Source organism: Gopherus evgoodei, chromosome 4 (genome assembly GCF_007399415.2).
Source record: "Gopherus evgoodei ecotype Sinaloan lineage chromosome 4, rGopEvg1_v1.p, whole genome shotgun sequence".
In the NCBI taxonomy this organism is placed as follows: Eukaryota; Metazoa; Chordata; order Testudines; family Testudinidae; genus Gopherus; species Gopherus evgoodei.
Genome location: NC_044325.1, coordinates 83,995,265 through 84,016,880, shown reverse-complemented (window position 1 = coordinate 84,016,880; position 21,616 = coordinate 83,995,265). Strand labels below are relative to the sequence as shown.

The window sequence follows — 21,616 nt, the reverse complement described above, 5'->3', positions numbered from 1 at the left end:
ATCTCTTTCTAGTGCATGAGCGCATCTGTGCATCCGAGGGGTCTGAGTGATTCTGTCAGCCAATATCTGTTTTGTGCATGCATGTTTTCAATAACCTAGTTTTCCACAGTTCTGAGGAAGGAAGAAAATTCATTTAGAAGCCAGTCAGGCAGCATATCAAATGGTACATTAGCAAAAAATGCAGCTGATGACAAGCACCAAATTCTTCGCTGAGAAAAATTTCAAGCTTTCCCTCTTCTTTCCTGTGTCTTGTAGAAACTGGCAGTGGCCAAGATTATGTGACCTCAGAGAACCAACTGCTCTATTATCCCAGCATCACCTATGCTATAATCGGCAGCTCAGTTATCTTTGTGCTGGTGGTGGCGTTCCTCGCCTTGGTTTTGCACCACCAACGAAAACGCAACAACCTCATGAGCCTGCCTGTGCATCGGCTGCAGCACCCTGTCCTCCTGTCCCGGCTGGTGGTCCTTGATCATCCACACCATTGCAGTGTCACCTACAATGTCAACAATGGAATTCAGTACATGTCCAACCAGACCTGCCACAGGCCACTGGATCTGGATTCTCCACCATCGTATTCAGAGGCTGTGTTAGACCAGAGGTATGTATGGGAATGAACTCTCCCCAAAGTTATGCTAAAAATTGCAATTCCTGGACTCCGTGGGTCATCATGCTTCCTATGTGTTCTCATCATAGCATTTATGCTCATTGTTTTATTTGATAGGGTACAAATATTCCCTGTGTTCTAATACTATAATTGTACTATCCTATAATGCCCTATAACTAGGTTTGGAAGGATTAAATTATATTGGTAAATACTGTTTTCACCACACCCACACTGACAAAAATTATCGAAATATACAGATAGGCAAAGTAAAAATATGCTGCTAGAGAACTTATTAGAGTTTAATTTAAGTATATTTGCTTTGTATATTTTCACCCGTGATGTCGACCATTTGTTTTTTAATGGTTGTAAAGCTTCAACTCTTTGAATCTCATTGTCTGCTGTCATTAAATAATTGTCTGACCCCTCTGTTGTCTGACACCCCTCCCCCCATAATTTCCTGCATCTGTGAAAATTTAAATAGAAATTTAAAAAAAAAGCCTTAAAAATAAACATTGATATTATCCATCAAAATTATTTTAAAATCAAATTCTGCCAAGCCTACCTGTAACTTTTGATTGTTCACTTACATAGGAACAAATTCAGCCAGCCTCTTCTGTGTATACAGGGAAAAGGTTCCCCCTCCCAGTTTCACCTTAACCTGCAGAATTAATGGTCCAGAAGTCTCTCTGCACCCAATGGCATGAAAGAAATTTAAGGATTCAAGGGACATCACCTGAGTACACTTCTCTTTTGAGGTCATTCCTGCTCTTGATACAAGTAATCAGTACCCCCTGGCTCTTTGGGGGTCTATAGGAATGACTGAAATATGGAAGAAAACTGTCACTTCAGCAATGTTACTTCGTGCCAATCTGGGAGCAAAGGATGAGGTTGCTTCATAGTAAATATCAGATGCTCAGAGTTTAAATACACAGGGACAGCTCCTGTAGCACTCCCAGTGAAATCAAGGAGTCTCCCTTGATTAAGGGCTGCAGGATTTGTCCAAAGGTCAATTGTCGTCTTAGCCAAAATGAAATCTAAAAAATTGTATCTCACAAGGTCTTCAGTGCTAGAGGCATTAAATGTAATAACCCAGACACATGGCACTAGTCTGTTTCCGAAGGCTCCTCCAATGGCACTTCTTTAGAAATTCAAAAAACAAAATATATATATGTGATGGGTTCGGTCACAGAGATCCCCTTGGGACTGTAACCTGATATGCTGTAATTACCTCTGAGCCCGTTTTCCCTGCCAGCTTGAGACTTCCAGAACCCTGCCTTGTTGAGCCAGACACACTATCCTGCTCCAACACAGACCCAGGGTCCAGGCTACACCCCCAAAGCTTCAGGCTTTAAGTGAAAACAGCTCTGTAGGTAACCTGACTCCAGCACCCAGAGACCCAGCTCCCAGTGAGATCCCAACCCTAAATAAATCCATTTTACTCTTTATAAAGCCTATACAGGGTAAACTCATAATTTGTCCGTCCTCTATAACACTAATACAGAGATATGCAAAGCTGTTTGCTCTCCAAGTATTAATCACTTACTCTGGGTTAATTAATAAACAAAAATGATTTTATTAAGCATAAAAGTAGGATTTAAGTAGTTTCAAGTAATAAATAACAGACAGAATAAAAATAATAAAATAAAATAGAATAAAAAAATTCACCAAGTAAAATAAAGCAAAAACATGCAAGTCAAATCCTAATACATTAAGAAACTGGTTACAGATAATATCTCACCCTCGGAGATATTCCAATAAACTTCCTTCACAGACTAGACTCCTTCCTACTCTGGGCCCAATCCTTTCCGCTGGTACAGACCTTGTTGGTTCCAGCAGACATCTTAGGTGGTTAATAGGGGCTTTCTCATGAATCTCTGTCCTGCCCCACTCCTTTTTATAGCCTTGGCACAAGGTGGGAATCTTTTGTGTCTCTAGGTCCCCACCCCTCCTTCTAAAAGGAAAAGTAGCAGATTTAAGATTGATTTCATTATCAGGTGACAGTCACATGTCATTGTAAGACCCCAGTCTCCAATCTTCCTGGTCTGGCCCACAGGCACACAAGAAGGTTTGCAAGTAAACAGAGCCATTTACAATTAATTGATTCTGAAGCACCCTTAATATCTTCCACTTAATATGTTTACATTAGTAATACAAGTTTTTGTCTTATTCTCCTAACTTCAGACATAGAAATAATATGCAGACCAATAGGATGAACACACTCAATAGATTATAAGCTTTGTAGTGACTCCCTACAAGAGACCTTTTGCATAAAGCACATTCCAGTTACATCATATTCACGTTCATAAGCATATTTTTATAAAGCATATGGCATGCAACATCACAATATATATCTGTGAACCCCCCCCCAAAAAAACACGTGAATTTGAGTATGCTGTTCCTTTCTAACAAGCCTATTTTTTCCATAGTAACACCATTGACTTTATTTGTAGAGATTCATATACACAGCCCCAGATTTTTCACCTCTGTTTGTAAATTTGTAAATGAATTCAGTGCCTGTAAATGATGTCCAGCTGAAAGCTCTAGAGCAGGGGCGGGCCGCATTGGGTTTTGGAAATTGTATGGAGGATGGGTTAGGGGAGGGAAGCGTGGCCCGGCCCCCACCCCCATCTCCCTCCCCCCCCAGACTCCTACCCCATCCAACCCCCCCTTTTTCCTGACTGCCCTCCTGAGACCCCTGCCTCATCCACCCCCCAGCCCCTCTCCCTGTTCCCTGACTGCCCCCGGAACCCCCGCCCCTGACTGGACCCTGCCACCCCCATCCAACCCCTCCTCTCATTCCTGACAGCCCCAATGGGACCCCTGCCTCATCCAACCACCCCTTCTCCCTGTCCCCTGCAACCACTACCCCTGACTGCCCCCCACAACCCATTCCAACCCCTCCTTTCCTTCCTGACTGCCCCGCAGGACCCCTGCCCCCCATTCAACCCTTGTTCCCTGCCTTCTGACCACCGTGACCCATATCCACACCCCTGACCACCACCTCAAACTCCCCTGCCCTCTATCCAACCCCCCCTACCCCTCCACCACCACCCCCCGTGCTCCCTGCCCCCTTACCACACTGCCTGGAGCGCCGGTGGCTGGCCCAGCTGGAGCCAACCACGCCGTCGCCACCGTGCAGCACAGAACACTGCGTCAGCCCAGGAGCTCGAAGCCCTGCCACACAGAGCATTGTGCCGTCAGCGGGGCAAGCTGAGGCTGCGGGGGAGGGAGAACAGTGGGGGAGCCTAGCCAGGGGCGAGCCTCCCAGGCCTAGGCTGGAGGGTCCTGCGGGCGGGATGTGGCCCATGGCTCATAGTTTGCCCACCGCTGCTTTAGAGCTTGAAGTCATCTGTTTATGAATAGAACAGATATGGCAGTGCAGGTGTTCCCACGCTGCCTTTCCAGTGTTCCTCAACAATGCCTTTCGGATCTAGGGATGACAGAGTAATTCAGTGTTCATGCTTCTTCATGTCTCTTTGCTGAAACTGGCAGCAGTGTTTGCTGTTGTGATGGTAACTTGTAGTGGTGTCACCTTTCTACTGGAAATGGACTCAGCCCAACTATCTGAACAGTTGTCCAGATTTTAATCGCCATTAGCCTGGGCTGATAACTACCAGCAACCCTAATCTAAAATGTATACATCTCCCTTTGTCCTGAACTATCCCATATTACTCTTTTAAACTGTAATTGTTATACAGGAACTTCAACTCAGCAAAGGCATGCAAAGCCATCTTTGGGGTGAACCATGGCAGCTGTTTAACAGTGCACAGTATATAACAGTTTAGGGCAGGAAGTGATTATCCTGTGAAAAGTGAAACAATAGAGAAAATTTAGGGAGGCAGACTGTAACTACCCCATTGAACTTGACCAGAACACAAGTTTAACATCCCTGCTGTTGGTGGTACATAAGCCTTGGGCTGGCCCCTCTGCACAGGGATGAATTTCCACATGTTTGCAAAGCACTTTGATATCCTCAGATGTTGCTATAGAACTCTTGTTGTTTTAGCTTTTTTTTTCTCCCCCTTATGTTGGGATGGAAACGCATAACCTGTTAGAACAAAATTCTGAGCTCGTTATACTTCCCCCATGCCATTGTCTTCAGTAACCTTGTTACTCTCTTGTATTTGCAGCAGACCCCCATGGTTTGATCTTCCTCCACCCCCTTACTGCTCAGATTCTGAATCCCCCAGTCAGACAGATCTCCCTCCTTACCGATCTCGGACAGGAAGCTTGGTGAGCACAGACACTCCAATGGCAGGAAGCCCCTTGAGCACAGGCAGCAGTCGAACAAGAAGTGTCAGTAACAGTATGGACCATCGCAGAATGCTTTGTGAGAGAACACCTGAGCAAAATGACTCTCTGATCAGTCCTGTTACTGAAAGAGAAATGTGACCGGGGAATTGAAAAGGGTATATGGGTTAGTCTGCTGTGGCTTGTTACCGTCAGAGATGGGCCTGAGCTGTGATGTTCAGAATGGGATTTGATTTGAATCCAAATCCCAACTTCCCCAAGTTTTACAGGTCCACTGTTTTGGTGTTTGGGCTCATCATAGGCAAAGACCAGAGCCATGAGCTGAAGATCCAGGTTCACATCTGAACTGCCCAGGGTTAAGTCTGGGATTCAAGTTCAGATCTGTTGAATACTTAAGACTTTGTGATTTAATGTATTTCAGGGTGTACTTTACTGTATAGGTATGTATATATGTGCATGTGTAATATCTGTAGGTATTCCACACAAAAATACTGTTTAAAAAAAATCAAGGTTACCAAGTCAAGCACTCAAAATATAGGAAATGACAGAATTCAGGTTGCTCCCTTTTTGTTGGCATTAAGATACAATCTTTAATTACGTGATCACACACTAACTTTTTTCCCACAGGATTCCTGACTCTTGGTGTGCATAGAGTGGATTGTGCTCCATTAGTAAGCAGCTATTCAATATTTTGTTTTAGCCTCATTGTTCAATTTGTGGTTCTAGGCTTTATTTATTGCACACTATTCAAACCCTACTGTGAAGGCAGAATTATTAATTTCCTTGTGGTTTTTCTGTGGCACTTATCATTATAGCATCTAAGAAGCTTCACAAACATTAATGAAGTTATTTTCACAACAACTCCGAGATGAAGTGGTGGCATGTCCATTTTTCAGATGGGAAATGAGACACAGAGAGTGTCCACTAATTTTGGATGTCCAATTTGAGACACCTTGGACCTGATTTTTAGAGCACTTAACATTCTATAGCACTTTATATGTTCAAACATACCTCTCATTGTCTTCAGTTGCAGCTGTGAGTGCTCAGCACTCCTGCGGGTCAGACCCCAGGGTCTCAAGTCAGGCATCCAGAAATATAGGAACACACAGGAAGTGGCCATCTCTGAAAAGTTTGCTTTAAGTGCCCAGTGTCACATAGGAACTTGGTTTCAAAGGGGGATAGAATTTCAGTTTTCCAGGGCAACTTTCAACTGCCGTAACCATAAGACCATCCTTTCTCGTCTGCAGTCACCTGCTTCATCCACTACACACCTTCCAGCTTCTGCAGTAAATGAGGCAGGAGTCCTACAGACCAGTCGCTTTTACTACACAACCCTGATTTATCCCCAGAGCAAGTGCATCCCGTGCACTGAATGAGGCAGGGGTCCTGTAGAAAAAATAGTGTGTGATCATGTAGTTTAAGACTGTACCATAATGCATATGCCCAAAGACTCCAAACTAAAGTTGTGCACACAACCTTAATTCTGGCATGCCCTAACTTGTGTACACCTTGGGAGCCAACAAATCTTACCGCATTATAGGTGAAACTGCATTATATTGAACTTGCTTTGATCCACCAGAGTGCACAACCCCCCCCCCCCCCCGGAGCGCTGCTTTACTGCGTTATATCCGAATTCATGTTATATCAGGTCACGTTATATCGAGGTAGAAGTGTACTTGATTAGCAAGCTTAATGTTTTTAATGTAATTTTTTGTGTGCAATTTCATAGTTTTTTTTTTTTAAAGCAAACTGAAGAAACAAATTCCAATATGTAGCATCATATTAACGTCCAGTATAGGTCATCAGCAGGACTGGAACCTTTAGATCCACTGCACAAACTTCTTTACACTTCCAGCCCCCCCCATTCCTGGCTGCTCATCCAGTTTCTCTTCACTCTGCCAAGGATCCTCCTCCATCTTAGCCTTTCCTCACCCAGTACATGGCTCTTTGTTCCAGACTTTCCCCTCTCCCGGTTCCTTGTCTGTCTCTTTGCCCTGCCAATCCCATTTCTCCCCCCACACCTCAGGTCCTCATCAGATCTGTTTTCCCCGCCCCTTTGCTTCGGCTCCCTGTCTCCTTGCCCAGCCCATCTGTCTCCCTCCCTGATACAGTTTGGCTTTTGTCCTCTGCATTTGAGTCAGGTGGCTCCCTCCTCCACACTGCCTGAGCTCCAGGAGGGGGTTCACTGATAGTGTAGAAGAAACTGGCTCCCTGCTCTCAGTTCCAATTCCCAGTCCCTGCCCCCGCCTTCCCCTCTCTACTCCCCATGTCCCCGCCTGCAGCAGCCAGCTCCTGCTTCTCCCACACCCCTCAATCCCTGGGCTGGAGCATGCTCAGTGTGAACAAAATGTTTGGAAGTTTTAACTTTTAAGCTATGACAAGTGAGGTTTTACACATTTGGATGGTTTTTTCCATAGGAAAAGCAAAAGGCACATCCCTTACATGAAGGCCACTTTCTGACAAATTTCAGATGCCTGCTCCAACACATGAGGGCACTAAAACTTCTCAGCCAAATGGTTGTACGAATTATTTTAACATGGCAAAACAATATATTTTCCCTAATTTTGTGCTCTGAAAGTGCTGGACCATTTTGGCTGAAACATTAAAAACTAAAATCAGTCACTGGCAGATATCTGGCATGGAAAATTTCAGCCCGAATGTCTAAAGTTTGGAAAAGCTGTAAGCAAACTGGAGACAGGGTATTATAATGAAAAGTATCAGGCAACCATAATAATTGGTATACTGCCAGCACTGCCTGTAAAAAATATATCCATGCATACACATATGGCTTTTTACATAACATAAAATGGGTGTGTGTGCATATAGATGTATTGTATTTCACTGGCATGGATATCTTTCTGGTATCTTTGGAAACAATACTTAAATTTCATACTAAAAATATTGGTGACATGTGGAAAACCATTTTCTACAAAGTTTGCTATTGTTCAGTTTCCCTGGTTGAAAAGTTTCTGCGTACTAACAAAAGCACAGTGGAATTACACAAGGCATTAATTCAGCCCAGTATTTCTCTCTTCCATTTTATGTTCCCATTCTTGGAATATTTCCATCTGAAATGTTTGGCCCATAAGTGAAATAGTGTTTAAATGCCACTGTGAAAAGCAGTGTTGTAGGTACAGGGAGTCAGTGTAGAAGGAAGAAAGCTAAACTGTCCCTATTGCTGCTACTTTAAATGCCGCTGTATTCCTATGGTTTATTTTTATATACAGTAGAGATGACAGTGCCTTTTCTGATACCCAGACAGAAATTAGCCCTGAAATATAGTTGTATCTGTTTCTTCATATAGAGCTTGATACACTATTGCCTTACTCAAGATTTATGCCAGTGCATATAGGCATAAAATAGGAATAATAGGGGTGAAACAACTTAAGGTTTTTCAGAGCACAACTCCATACTGATCTTGGGCAAACTCATTTAGTTTATGGTCCCAACATGCGTATGAATGAGCATTTGTCAGCATTACATTTACGTATATATATCATAGGCATCAGTTCTGTGCTTATCACTGTAGTATCTTGGAGCCAAAAATTTTAGTGAATTCTACAGATGTACGTGGATTTAAAAGTGAGACGGTGCAGTAGAAAGTATCACTGATATCTCTGCTTGTCCCTCAAGTTAATTATCAGTAGCATTTCCATATGGTCCCTGCGCAGCCCATCTTTTTTGGGGCACTCAGAGCTGTTGGTTACTTTGTTACCCGCTGTCTGTGTGTGAGAGAGACTTGCTGGTGCTAAACTGGGTGTCACTCCAATCTGTTAGCAACCCCAAACAATCTCCTCAGAAGCTCTGCCAGCCTTTACTTCACCTCACGGGTTAACATTAGGTGCACCCCATTGAAGAGTGTTCCTCTCTAGTATCCAGCCCCCATCATTGGGCACTCTCAGAAATTACCAAGTTCATTATCTCCAAAGAGACAATGTACAAACCAGCCTCTTTGATTTAGCTGAGGAGTCACATTTTATTTAATGTATGGCATTGTGGTGAATTTATAATATGACAAAGGATACGTTTATTAATAAAGACCAGAGATTTAATTGATACAGAGTAAAGATAGTGGAAACAGAATTGGTTACCAGTAAAACAAAAGTATAACATAACTTTAGCAGTCTAGACTCCTTTGTCTAAAATGGTTTCTCATCTTCAAAGGCTTTCTGCAGAGCTTCCTGATTTTTCAGTCAAATCAGGATCCAGATTTTTCATAAATCACATCTCCTTCACAAAGGGTGTTGCTGAATGGAATGGGTAACACAATGTCCTTTTGCTTCTCCTTATATTCCCCAAAGTTCAATGTCTTCATTTCCAGAGTCAGGATAAACCCTCTGGGGTTCAGACCATGGTTTGAACTCCAGGGTGCTGATGCCGTGCTGCTTTCTCACCCTCCTGTTAACTGGTTCCTCCTGTTTACCTGAGATGCAAAGGTGTAATGCCTGTTGTATTTGGCTGATCCTGTTTAATTTGTATAGAAGACCTAGGCAGACAAGGTAAAACAACATTCCTTTGTCTAGGGAAGACTTGTTTATCAATCCTGCCTGGTTACAGAGTTTAAACATGTTTTGAGTGCATGCAGCTTTTTAAATATCACCCATACATACATTGCACTATGACCAGTAGGATATAAGCTTTCATTTGATATCTCCCATGACCTTCCTTACAGATAAATGCGATGACAGCATTGTGTTAAATGTAGTGAATTTGTCAGGCCTAATAGGAGTTGCTGTTACAGAACTGTGAACCCTTTGTCATTTGGCATTGAGGGGCTCTATGGGTCACACCATCCAGACCTGTAAAGCTGAGGGATGCTGCTTAAATATTAACTACGTGTACAGCACACAAACATAGGGCCAGATTCACCTTTGGTAGAAGCTCATGCAATGTAGTGATGCCCTCCTGCACAAGGCTGTGTGGGCAGCTAACTGTGCTATCCTTGTAGCCCACTAGGGAGCTAAATATTATCTTTGGCATGTAGCTAATATGCAGTCCTTATTTTACAAATAAGTAAATGGAGGCACAAAACTGAGTTCGCAAAACTAGAGATTAAATTCAGTTCCTGTCTCCCAGACCTGTTCTGTAACCATGAGACTCTGCTGCCTTTTCTTTGAACAGCCTTGTACTAAAGTGCTACATGATAGAGCACCTGAATCAATGTGTGTTTCCTATCCCCATTTATATCACTGGCATTTGAATTGAATTTCGAAAAATTATTATTCAAAGGTTCATAATTTTTCCACCACAACTGTAATTTTTTAAAAAGTCCCCTAAGGTACTGGGTGAAATTCAGCCATAGGGCTTAAGGGAGACTTACATGGTACATACCCCTTGTGCAGGCCTTCTGCACGGGCTGAATTTCACCATGTGTGAATAGGTACTCCCAGACATCAGAAGCATGTGCAAACAGCCATGCCCTGGAAGCACTGTCTCCCATTGCCAGGGCACACGTACCAAGTGGACGTCATGTCATCTGCTTCTTCGTCCCATTGTATCAGTCACTGTCATTCTTTCAGGGTGTATATATTGATGTAAATTTAAATTGAAGTTGATCCATGGGGACTTTTTTTTTGTAAATGCATTCTAGGGGTGTGTGTTTGCTTCCCTTCCAGCTAAGGGTGTATTTATCTCTGTATAGGAAAAAAATGTTTTAAAAGTGGGGATTGGGCATTGAAATTGGGTTGTAAAAGGCAGTTGTGCCTTTCCAGTTCAGTGTTGGAATTTTTTGGTAACAAGACACATTAGATTAACCTGTGTGGTAGCAGTTTGTGCATTGTTGCACTTTTGGTTATTTTATCAAATTCTTGAAGGATACAGGGCTAGGAATACATCTCTTCTCCATCTTGGTGGTTCTTTATTTGTGGAAATGTAGTGTTACATTCTACAGTATGGGAACTAATGAACTTTGAGGCATCCTGAAACCTCAGCACCTCATGCTAGGAAATAACACTAAAAAGTGAAATAAGAAGTTTTGCCATTTCACATTTTCATAGTGCTAAGAATGAGTTTGCTAACCACCCCTTATTTAGAAAATGCTATAGTATTTCATGGGAATTATTTGTAATGTGACACCTTCCAGAAGCGATACTACAGTGCATAATTCAGTGATCTTTTTAGAAGGGGTGGTAGCAACTGTGTGGCATTGATGAAATTGAAATCTGAAGCTTCTTGATCAGTTCAGCATGTAAAGCTGAAGTTGAAAACAGTTATGCAGCACCATGTGAAATAAATTTTTCTCTACGTGCCCAATAAAACTGGACTTTACTTAATCTACTTTGTGGCCATTCTTGACTCTAAACCTTGGTGTCCATACTCAAGGAGCTTTTGGTTACATGTTGCACCAGAACAAATGAACTCCTCTTTAAGGCCTAATTTGCATGACTGAAGACTGGGGGGCCCAAATCTGATCATCTTACTTGCATTGAGTAGATCCACTGGTACTGTGGTACTAGTCTCAGTGGGTCTACTCAGAGCAATTAGAGTATTAGAATAATGTCATTTATTTCAGTGGAACCACTTGAGGAGTAGAGGATCAGAATGGGCCCAATGGAAGCAGAGTTTGGGCTTGAAGGGCATGTAGTCCAGAAGTTCTGAGCATCACCAAGCCCCACTGAAGTCACTGGGTGCTGCAGATACAGCATCTTGAAATTTAGCCTGGGATTGGATATGTTTATAATAACCTGAAGTAAGATATAAAACAAATTACAATTAACCTCTGTTGTTGTGCTAATGGAAAACTAGAGTAGTGTTTTAAAAGGGTGTCTAGGAGTAACTTTCTCCATTCTTATCTATGCTGAAACACACACAGCAGCACTGATTCCATCAAGATTCAAAATAACTGGCTTAGTTCTTTGTCTCCTTTTCAGTCAGATCAGTTTTATTTACAACATTGTACTTAGATACAGCACATGGGGCCCTTGTGATGGATTTAGAAGTTGGGGGGAGAGGAGGAGAGGATTCCCATTTGAATTAATACTGCAGCATGATCATCTTGGGCTCTTTACTTTTAGACATCTTAGAAAAGACAAATGGCTTCAGCAGATAAGGAAAAATTATTACTGATGAAAAAATAGAGGGACATGTTTTATTCTGAATGCAATTATTAATGAATATTTAAATATAAATAAAGGAGGAACTAATGCTGTAGTTTTAAAGTGGTAAGCATATGGCAAATGCTAATTTTTAACTAATGCCAGACAGAAGCTGTATTGCATGTACTACCCTTGAGTAAATTAGGAGGACTATCCTTTTTGAAATTTTCTTTGTGAAACAGAATCTTGCTGCATATTTTACCATTGTAAATGATTTCTGAATATAATGCTGGGCCCAGATCATGCAATCAGATACGTGACTTTCAGTGTAGCTTCGCAGAGGTGTGAGGATCATACATCCAATTGCAGGGTTGTGGCCTTAGTTTCCATTCCCCCTGGTTTTGATCTTGCTTTTACTTCTGTAATCAAGATTTCACATGAGAACCTACCAAAAAAGTTGCTGATTGAAACATGCCTAGTTTGTTACTATAAACTGGAAATTTAAAAATGTATTCTATATTCTTTAATAAAGTTAGTTTCACTTGTCAGCTGTGTAAAAACTCTGACCAGTTTGTCCCCCATAGTATGAAGTCTGTGTCTTCCTTGCTTGTATTCTGTCAGATGTGGCCTACTTTTTCAGTCTCATTTCATGTTCTCTTGTTGCTATTGTTAAACATTGTTAACTCTGTTAAACATGTTTGTTGTTAAATGTTGACCTTTCTAAACTTTTTTGTAAAAAAAAAAAAAAAAGGTAATATAGTTTTTTTTAATATATATATCTATATAAACGAACATTGTCTTTCTTATTTTTTTCTTTCTACATTGTCTTTTTGATCTATGCTTCATTTTACAACCTGGCGTCTGAAGCAAGTCATAGTTTTGTCATTATTTATTGTTGTTTCTATTGTAGTAACACCCCAGAGACCTCAATCAAGATTAATGCCTCATTGTGCTGGGTGGCTATAGAAACACATAGCAAAAGACTGGTATCAGAGGGGTAGCCGTGTTAGTCTGTATCCACAAAAACAACAAGGAGTCCGGTGGTACCTTAAAGACTAACAGATTTATTTGGGCATAAGCTTTCATGGGTAAAAAACCCACTTCATCAGATGCATGGAGTGAAAATTACAGATACAATCACAGATATACTGGCAAGTGAAGGGAAGGGAGTTACCTTACAAGTGGAGAACCAGTGTTTACATTTTCAGGCATAAAAATTGAGATATTTAAATAAATTTGAAGCAGCAAGAATAAAAATGTTGTTCAGCAACAATCTCTGCAGGTGGTGTCCCTCTCCATATTGATGGTATGCAGCTTCCTGATCATTCAGCTTAGATTATCGGTCAGTCAGAGAAGAGAGAGATCCTCCTAGATATGATGCACTACAGTCCAGAAAGGTGATTTATTGATTAAATGTAATTGAAGTAAAGGCATCTTGGTAGGAAAATTCACAGCTCCTTATTAAGCATCCTCTTCAAAACAAAATCCAGGGTGTGTGTGGTTTGGGGTTGTTTTTATGGCATTCAGTATCTGGGGAAAGTGCTGGATTGGCATCCTTAGAGAGTGAAAACAGGGCCGGCTTGGAATAGTTTCAATGGGGCCCCAGGCAGGGATGACTCACCTGGCGGTGCTCTGGGTCTTCCGTGGCACTGAAGGACCCGCTGCTGAAATGCCGCCAAAGACCCGCAGCAAGTGAAGGACCTGGAGCGCCACTGGGTGAGTAAAAATTATAAAGGCACCTAACTAGGCACTCTTCTTTAGGGCACGAGGCCTGATTTGGGGGAATAGGCCTAAAGCCGGCCCTGAGTGAAAATCCCTGTTTTATCCACACAGCTCAGCCTGGACAGCTCAGTGAAAGCTGCTCCACCCATCCTCACCAATGCCCCTTACACCAGACCTGGAGGACTGTTTAGCTGGAATAAATGGACCAAAGTTGTTAATGTAACCCAGTCCCCGTCCAACATTAAACAGTGTTAAACAAGGTTTGGGGTATGGTATACAGAGACCTCAGCCTGTTAAGTACCATGGCGCAAACAGTGTTAAAAATCCTTTTAGCCTTTTATTAAAGATAAAGACAAGAAGGAGAAAGCATAAAGCTTTTCATTTTAGCAACATCCCTTTTTCCCTCTAGCTGGAGAGTGTTTAGAAGAAAAAACTCCTGTGTTTAACAATCTCTTAGATGGTATCAAAGATGGTAATAACCGTCCTTGGGGGCCGGGGGGGAGGGAGAGAAAGAGATCGGCTGAGATGGGCTAGAGCTGTTTAATTGCAGGTTGTGTTTGGGATTCAGCTGGAGAAGTGGTGGTCTCATCTGGGTCCCTTTCTCTGGCCCAGCCTGGTCAAGACATCTCTCAGAATCAGGAGAAGAAAGGCCCAGGGTCCTAGGAGATGGTTGGGGTGGCTGCTCACTCCAGTAGCCAATTTTGTTCCCCAAAGTGTCTTTTAAGAACCCACAAGTGGAATGGCAGATGGAATAGCCATCCCATCATTATTTTGTCCACCAGTTAGGCCTAATTTCTGACACACCAGTATTGGTTCGCTGTTTTCTGGTTCCATGCTTATTTCCCAGGCATGATCTTAACACAGTTCTTGAATTATATCAGTAGGTCTTTTTGTTTGGATTAATTCACTGTCTCTCCCTTTCATACCTTAGCCCATCAACATTTGTTGCTATAGGTTACGCTGACATTTAATATACTCGTACTTTTTACAGTTGAACTTACAATTAGGGTAAATGTGTAGACCCAATTATTACAATAGGACCACCATTGGGAAGGAAAGGATAAATAATGCAATTTCTGCGACCCATTCACTCTTCAGCACTTTTGCTGAGATGGACGAAAAGGAGTCCTTGAGGGCTACCTGTATTGGTGGTGGTCTAGAATGTGGACATCTAGTTTCTGAAAATAGGTCTGAGACAACCAACACGTCTCACATTTGACCCAAGAACCATTGTAGGGGTAACTCCTTTTACTAGCAAGTAACCTAAGGTGGATTCCAAGCAGTGACCTTGAGGCATAGAGCTCCATATCCCTTTGCTTGATACTGCAGCCTATAAATCCTTCCTGTGTGTGACTATCTCTAAAAATGAAGTTACAGCAACCTGTTACTCAGTGTAATAACAGCATGTGTTATAGTCCCTTTCCACCCAAAATGGCTCGCTTTTGAGATGCCACATCATTCTTTATCCAGTGAATGAATTGTCTGTTCCATTTAATTGAAACCTTATGTTTCCTTGACACGAACAAACACATTGCAGTTAGTGATGAAGAAAGATGCAGCTTTATTTGACACCGTAGATTTTTCTACCAGTTTGTTTGTGACATAGAGAGCCTAGAAAAATGCTGTTTATCTAACAAAGCATCTCAAATATTCCCTGCTTCTATAGACATGGAAGAAAAATTCTAAAGTAGCTTGAATGATACAATTCTTCAATGGTTTTGGACTAACGACGCATGGAGGTATACGAATGGTACAGAGACTTTTCACACTCTGCAGATTAATTATGTACTGCTGCTGTTGCTGAACTCTTGATATGCAGTGTATTAACATGTGTGTTTGTCTAATATATTCCGGAGAGAACTGTGTTCCTTTTGCAGCTGTGCCTGTGTGCTGCTGCTCCTTGTTTTAGTTCACAATATAGATACAGAACTGTAGCTGCCAACTGAGACAACAGAGATCCAATTCACAATGGGAAAGCAATTAAAGAAGGCAGATAAACTGGATATTGGGTCTGCCTCTCTCATATAGTGGCCTATTTGGGAGCAATTTATCCCATCTTTAATTAGCCTTCTCTTTCTAGCTTTTGCAATTCTACCTGTTATAACCAGGAGTGAATTCTGCAGCACTGGCAATGTTTCATGCATTCACAAGCTACGTAAATGCTGTCAATATTTTGGCTGTTCTATTGCAGGTTTTATTTATACAATTATACTGCAGAGACAAGCATTGTACTTCTCTGTGTTTACTAACGTGCCCACCATTATAAGCAGGGTGGAGGAATTAGTGTAACCAGTGAATTATCCCAAATGGATTTGGATAATGCCATGCTTTGGAAATAATGGAGTCAACTCAAACATTCTCTTTCTAAGGTGTTCTATGTTAAATATCGAGATAGGATATGTGATGGTTTCAGTCACAGAGACTCCTTTGGGACTGTCACCTGACATGCTGAAATTACCTCTGAGCCCATTTTCCCTGATGGCTTGGGACTCCAGAAGCCTGCCTTGTAGAGTCAGACACGCTAGTCAGCTGCAATACAGGTCTGAACCATGCCCCCAAAGCTGCAGGCTTTAACCAAAAACTTCTCCGCAGGTCATCTCTTTCCAGCACCCAGACACCCAGCTCCCAATGGAAACCACACACCAAATAAATCCGTTTTACTCTGTATAAAGCTTATACAGGGTAAACTCATGAATTGTCCGCCCTCTATAACACTGAGAGAGATATGCACAGCTGTTTGCTCCTCCAGGTATTAATCACTTACTCTGGGTTATTTAATAAACAAAAGTGATTTTATTAAGTATAAAAAGTAGGATTTAAGTAGTTTCAAGTAATAACAGACAGGACAAAGTAAGTTACTAAGCAAAATAAAACACTCAAATCTAAGCCTAATACATTAAGAAACTGAATACAGGTAAGTCTCACCCTCAGAGATGTTTCAATAAGCTTCTTTCACAGACTAGACTCTTTCCTAGTCTGGGCCCAATCCTTTTCTCCCCGGTATAGACCTTGTTAGTTCCAGCTCAGGTGGTAACTTGGGGATTTCTCATGACTGTCAGCCTCCTTTGTTCGGTTCCAGCCTCTTTTATATCTTTGGCACGAGGCAGGAATCCTTTCTCTCTCTCTGGGTTTCCACCCTTCCTTTTAAATGGAAAAGCACCAAGTTTAAGATGGATTCCAGTATCATGTGACATGTTCACATGTCCTTTGAGACTTCACTGGCTGGCACCCAGTATACAGGAAGGCTTACAAGTAAACAGAGCCATTTACAACCAATTGTCCTGGTCCATGGGAGCCATGAAGATTCCAAGCCATCATTAATTGCCCACACTTTGCATAGTTACAATAGGACTTCAGAGTAATACTTCTTGTATCTAAATCTAGAAATATGAAGGATACATACATAGAAACAGGATGAACAAACTCAGTAGATTATAAGCTTTGTAATGATACCTTACAAGAGACTTTTTGTATGAAGCATATTCCAGTTATATTATAGTCACACTCGTTAGCATATTTCCATAAAACATATGGAGTGCAATGTCACAGGATATATATCATACAATGGTACGTTAATTACATTCATACCTGAATTTGTATGTGGAAAATTGCCAATCTGCTCAACCATATTTACCTAACTGATCTTAAGTCTTGCTGGAAAAAGTGTTAGTTCATTGTTTTGCTTGGTGATTGTTTATGCTCCTAAAAATTTCTTTCATATGTCAGTTTCTTTTATTCAACTTTTCTCCATACAAATATTTAGCAAAAGACAAAACAGTTTGTTTTACCCAACCTGGAGCTGTGCATGATGTAGCATCAGGTTTTTTGCATCACATTTGTGTTCTGGTGAAACTTTAGGAAGCTCCAGCCTCCACAATAAGAAAAAGATGCACAAAGGAAAAGAAAATGAAGGAAGTTCACAAAAAGAAATCTTAAAGGACAGAAAAGCTAATGCAAAGGACTGATAATTAATTCTTTGCTGTGCCGACTCCCACCTTCCCAACTATGCTCTGTTCCCGAGCTTGTACGTGTTCTACAGTTTGACTTTCCCCATTACCCCAAGTTCTGCTTGTTCCTGCACTTAACTATACTCTGCAACATTGAGAGCCTCCCAGCCCTAATTTTCCTTCCCCCATTTTCCCCCACTTCCTATGTGTTACCTTCCAGCCCAGGCCTGTGCTTTAGGATTACCGTTGCTTTCCCAAGTTTTCTGTGCTAATCAGACAGGCTAACATTGCAGTATTATTACAGGGGTTCTGAAACTCCAGGTAGTTAACACCATGCTGGTATATTTGATTGTAAGTTTTAACCAGGACAAAACAATAAGTGAAGCACATTTCATTAGGAAGAGGTTGCTTTTAGGAACAAACTTTGAATTAAATATCCTTATTCATAGACTGTAGAGCTAGAAGGGCCTATTATGCTCATCTAGTCCAACCTCCTATGTCAGACAGGCTACAGAGATCAGCTAGTGATTCTTGCATCAAACCCAACAATTTGTGGGAATGACAAATGAATCTTTTAGAAAGACATGAAATCTTCATTTTAAAACTTCCAGTGGGTGGAGAATTTACCACATCTCTCTGTAATCTGTTTCAGCAGTGGATTACTTGCTTTTAAAAATGTGCATTGTGTTTCCAGTTTGAACTTTGCCTGGAATTTCCAGCCACTGGATGTTATGCCTTTGTTGGCTAGGTTAGAGCATCCTCTAGTATCCAACCTCCTCCCACTTTGTAAGTAATTAAAGATTGTGGTTGTATTACTTCACAGCCTTCTCTTTAATAAACTGAATATACTGAGCTCCCTTGGCCTGTCAGTACACGGCTTATTTTTCAGGCCACAAATCATTCTTGTGACTCTTCTAGGACCACATTCCAATTTTTCCACAAAAGGTATAGTTATCCTTTGCCTTATTTTGCAAATGGGGAAACTGAATCACAGAGAGAACTGTGCCCAAGGTCACACAGCAACCCACTGTCAGATCTGGGAACAGAACTCAGATTCCCAGGCTGGTTCCTCATTCACTGGATAGCACTGCCCCACTCATATACCCATTCATAACAAATGTCCACTAGTGTTTGGGGAGGTGGATTATTTATGATGCTTGCCAGTCACGAACAAATGAAGAGAAAAGTCTGGATCTATAGGTGATTCTATTTCAAATTCTTGTTTTTTCTGTAAAGATGGTAGAGATTAAGGCACTGGCAGAACAATAGCAAGGCTGAGGCAGATTCGCCTATTGTTTCCCTTCGCCTAACTTCTGCCTGTTTGTCTGTTGTATCTTATCTATACTTTGGAAATTTACCTTATTAGCTATTCTGGAATAACTGCCCATGTGGGGATTCTTATTCTGAAATCAGAGGGGTAGCTGTGTTAGTCTGGATCTGTAAAAGCAGCAAAGAGTCCTGTGGCACCTTATAGACTAACAGATGTTTTGGAGCATGAGCTTTCGTGGGTTAATACCCACTTAGTCAGATGCATTCACCCACGAAAACTCTTGCTCCAAAACATCTGTTAGTCTATAAGGTGCCACAGGACTCTTTGCTGCTTATTCTGAAATGAGTGTCCAGAGGGGGAGTTATTCTGGAATAGCTATTCTGGTAAATTTCAAAGTGTATACAAGTGTGTATAGTAAGGACTTTAATATTTGGAAAGTGGTAAACTTTTAAGTGATGATATATGGCCGGGGCTGCAATGGAAGTGCATAAAGAGGCAGAGTTGGGTTACTGGGGCTGCAGGAACAACTATCAGATTTTTAAAGACAAGAATTGTTGCTTACACCACTAAAGAAAGGGAGGAGAAAATGTAACTTTGACCGTGATCATAGTAAGTAGCCCAAAATGTCAGGGAACTCCAGGGGAAAAGGGCAAGATGACTACTTTCATGCTGTCAGCTCTTTAAAGCATGGCGTGATTAAAACATCCCTGCCTACCAGATAAATGAGTATCAGGAACAAGATGACTAAAAGGTAGGGAATAGATTGGATTGAAATTATTTTTGGATGTTTTTTCTTCTTCCTTTGAAAATTCAGGTGAAGTTAATTAGATGGAATGGCAGCAGCCTCTGATCTGAAGCAGGCTTCCTTTCATCTTACCTCTGCTTTTAGAATATGTGCATTCTTATCTCCACTCTGGAGAAGAAGAAAAGGGAGAGAGAGGAAACCTGCACACTCAGGTCCGGCAATCTCCAGCTGAATGAAATACTTTGTAAGATCTGAGGCCATTAAAGATCACAAGTGAAGAATTAATAAGAATTTAGGAACTAATTTCCCAAGATGAAGATGACCGGAGGAAGGAAACTTCATGGCCTGCAGAAGAAGAAACATTAAAAATTAATGAGACCAATTATTTTAATAGTGTCCAAAATATGTTCTGTTTAAAAAGTAAGTAGACGCAAGAATTTGGTGAGATGACGGGTGTTTCCCCTAATGTCCTCTGACAGTCTCAGTCACTGAAGTGCTCATGTTAACCCCTCAGTTCATTAATCAAGCTTAAGTCACAACAATTAATCATTATTAAGAATAGCCTGCCATCAGGCCAATGGCATTTTTATATTAATTTAATAAAGTAAGCAGAGAAGAGCTCATTTTCCAAAATGGACTAGGTGTAATCTACATCATGTAGCAGAATACATTCTTTAGACGACAACATTAGTGTGTGATAGGATTAGTATAATAGGGTGTATGCCTTTACTGCAAAAAAATAAGTGTGATTTAACAATGAGATATATCTCTCACCATAAAATCCTAGCGGAGAAAAGACACTGGTAGCTTTTACTTCACTGTAGCTAGTCAAAGTCAATGCTATGAGATCTCTTCCCACCGTAGGTTCACCTTGACATCAAGATTAAAACTACTAATGCCTTGTCTCCACTAAGCTTTCTCCGTAAAAATCTATCTCCCATGTAGACACACCCCTCTTTTACAGTGAAGACATAGACTAAACTAAGATGAATACTATTCATTTGGATAGGAGACCTCCAAATAAAGTCCAGCATGCCGCAGGAAATTATGTTGGGATTTCATTAAGTCACATTGTTTCACTGGGGTGGATGCTGAACCAAGGCTCCAGCATGGTGAAAGAGGGCAATATGCAGAGAGAAGTGACAACTTTCAGATGAAATGCAAGTGGGAGAGTTTTCCTTTTGTTAATGAGAGGGGAAATGAATGAGGGAAAAGATATTTGGGTCCTCAGTCCCTTGCTATAGAATTCTCATAAGGAATATAGTTCTTGGCATCCTAAGGTTACAGGCACTCCAGTGAACAGCGGTGGTGCTGTGGTGCCACAGTGTAGATGTTTCCTACAGCAATTAAAGTTTTGTTTCTGTTGCTGTAGGTAATCTACCTCCCCAGGAGGCTAGGGCCATGGAAGAATTCTGTTGACTTAGCTGAGACTACAGCAGGGGTTGCCATAGCTACAGCTCTCTAAGTATGTCAGCATTGCAATAAAAGACCCATGGTCCACTGACCTGGACTTGTGGGGACAATCCCAAACATCTTCACTGCAATTTTATAGCCCTGTGACCTGAGTCAGCTGACCTGGGTCAGCCACTCCTGTGCTATGTGTTTTTTTCAGAGTGTGGACATACCTTCAGGTCATTCTTAAGAGTGAATGAGGTCAAAGTGTTAAATTCTAGGCCCCTATCGCCACTGTGTCCAATAGAGTACCTATGTTACAGAGATCAAGAGGTTGAATTCACTGTTTGAGATCTAGGGTACTAAGGTAAAAATGACAAGCTACTGAAATGTTTTCTAAGGATTTTTAGTGGGCAAAAGACCCAATGAAAGGAAGAGAGGGAAGCCATAAAACTTCCACTGAGCAAAATTTTTTGGGTGAAACTTTTTTTTAATGCCAAAAAATGCAGCTTTGGGTCAATCAAAATATTTAATGAATTCATCTAAATTTGTTTCATTGTTTTGGGTGGAAAAAAAAATCCCAAAGAAATCAAAAAGTTTCATTTGGACATGTTTGAAACAAAGCATTTTGCTTTCAGAAATGACCTT

General features: G+C 41.3%; 1 protein-coding gene across 4 annotated transcripts in view; it reads left to right on the top strand.

The window, feature by feature from the left end:
* LDLRAD3 (low density lipoprotein receptor class A domain containing 3) overlaps positions 1-21,616 on the top strand; it is a 267,822-nt gene that overhangs the window by 190,307 nt on the left and 55,899 nt on the right. For 2 of the 4 annotated variants that reach the window (XM_030560032.1, XM_030560030.1), the window contains exons 5-6: positions 256-601; positions 4,738-6,449. In XM_030560032.1, coding sequence (XP_030415892.1) covers positions 256-601; positions 4,738-4,999 — 608 coding nt within the window. In that variant the 3' untranslated portion in view covers positions 5,000-6,449. Of the gene's footprint in view, positions 1-255; positions 602-4,737; positions 6,450-21,616 lie in introns of those variants that run through there. The other 2 variants (XM_030560031.1, XM_030560033.1) reach the window with 2 other exon arrangements.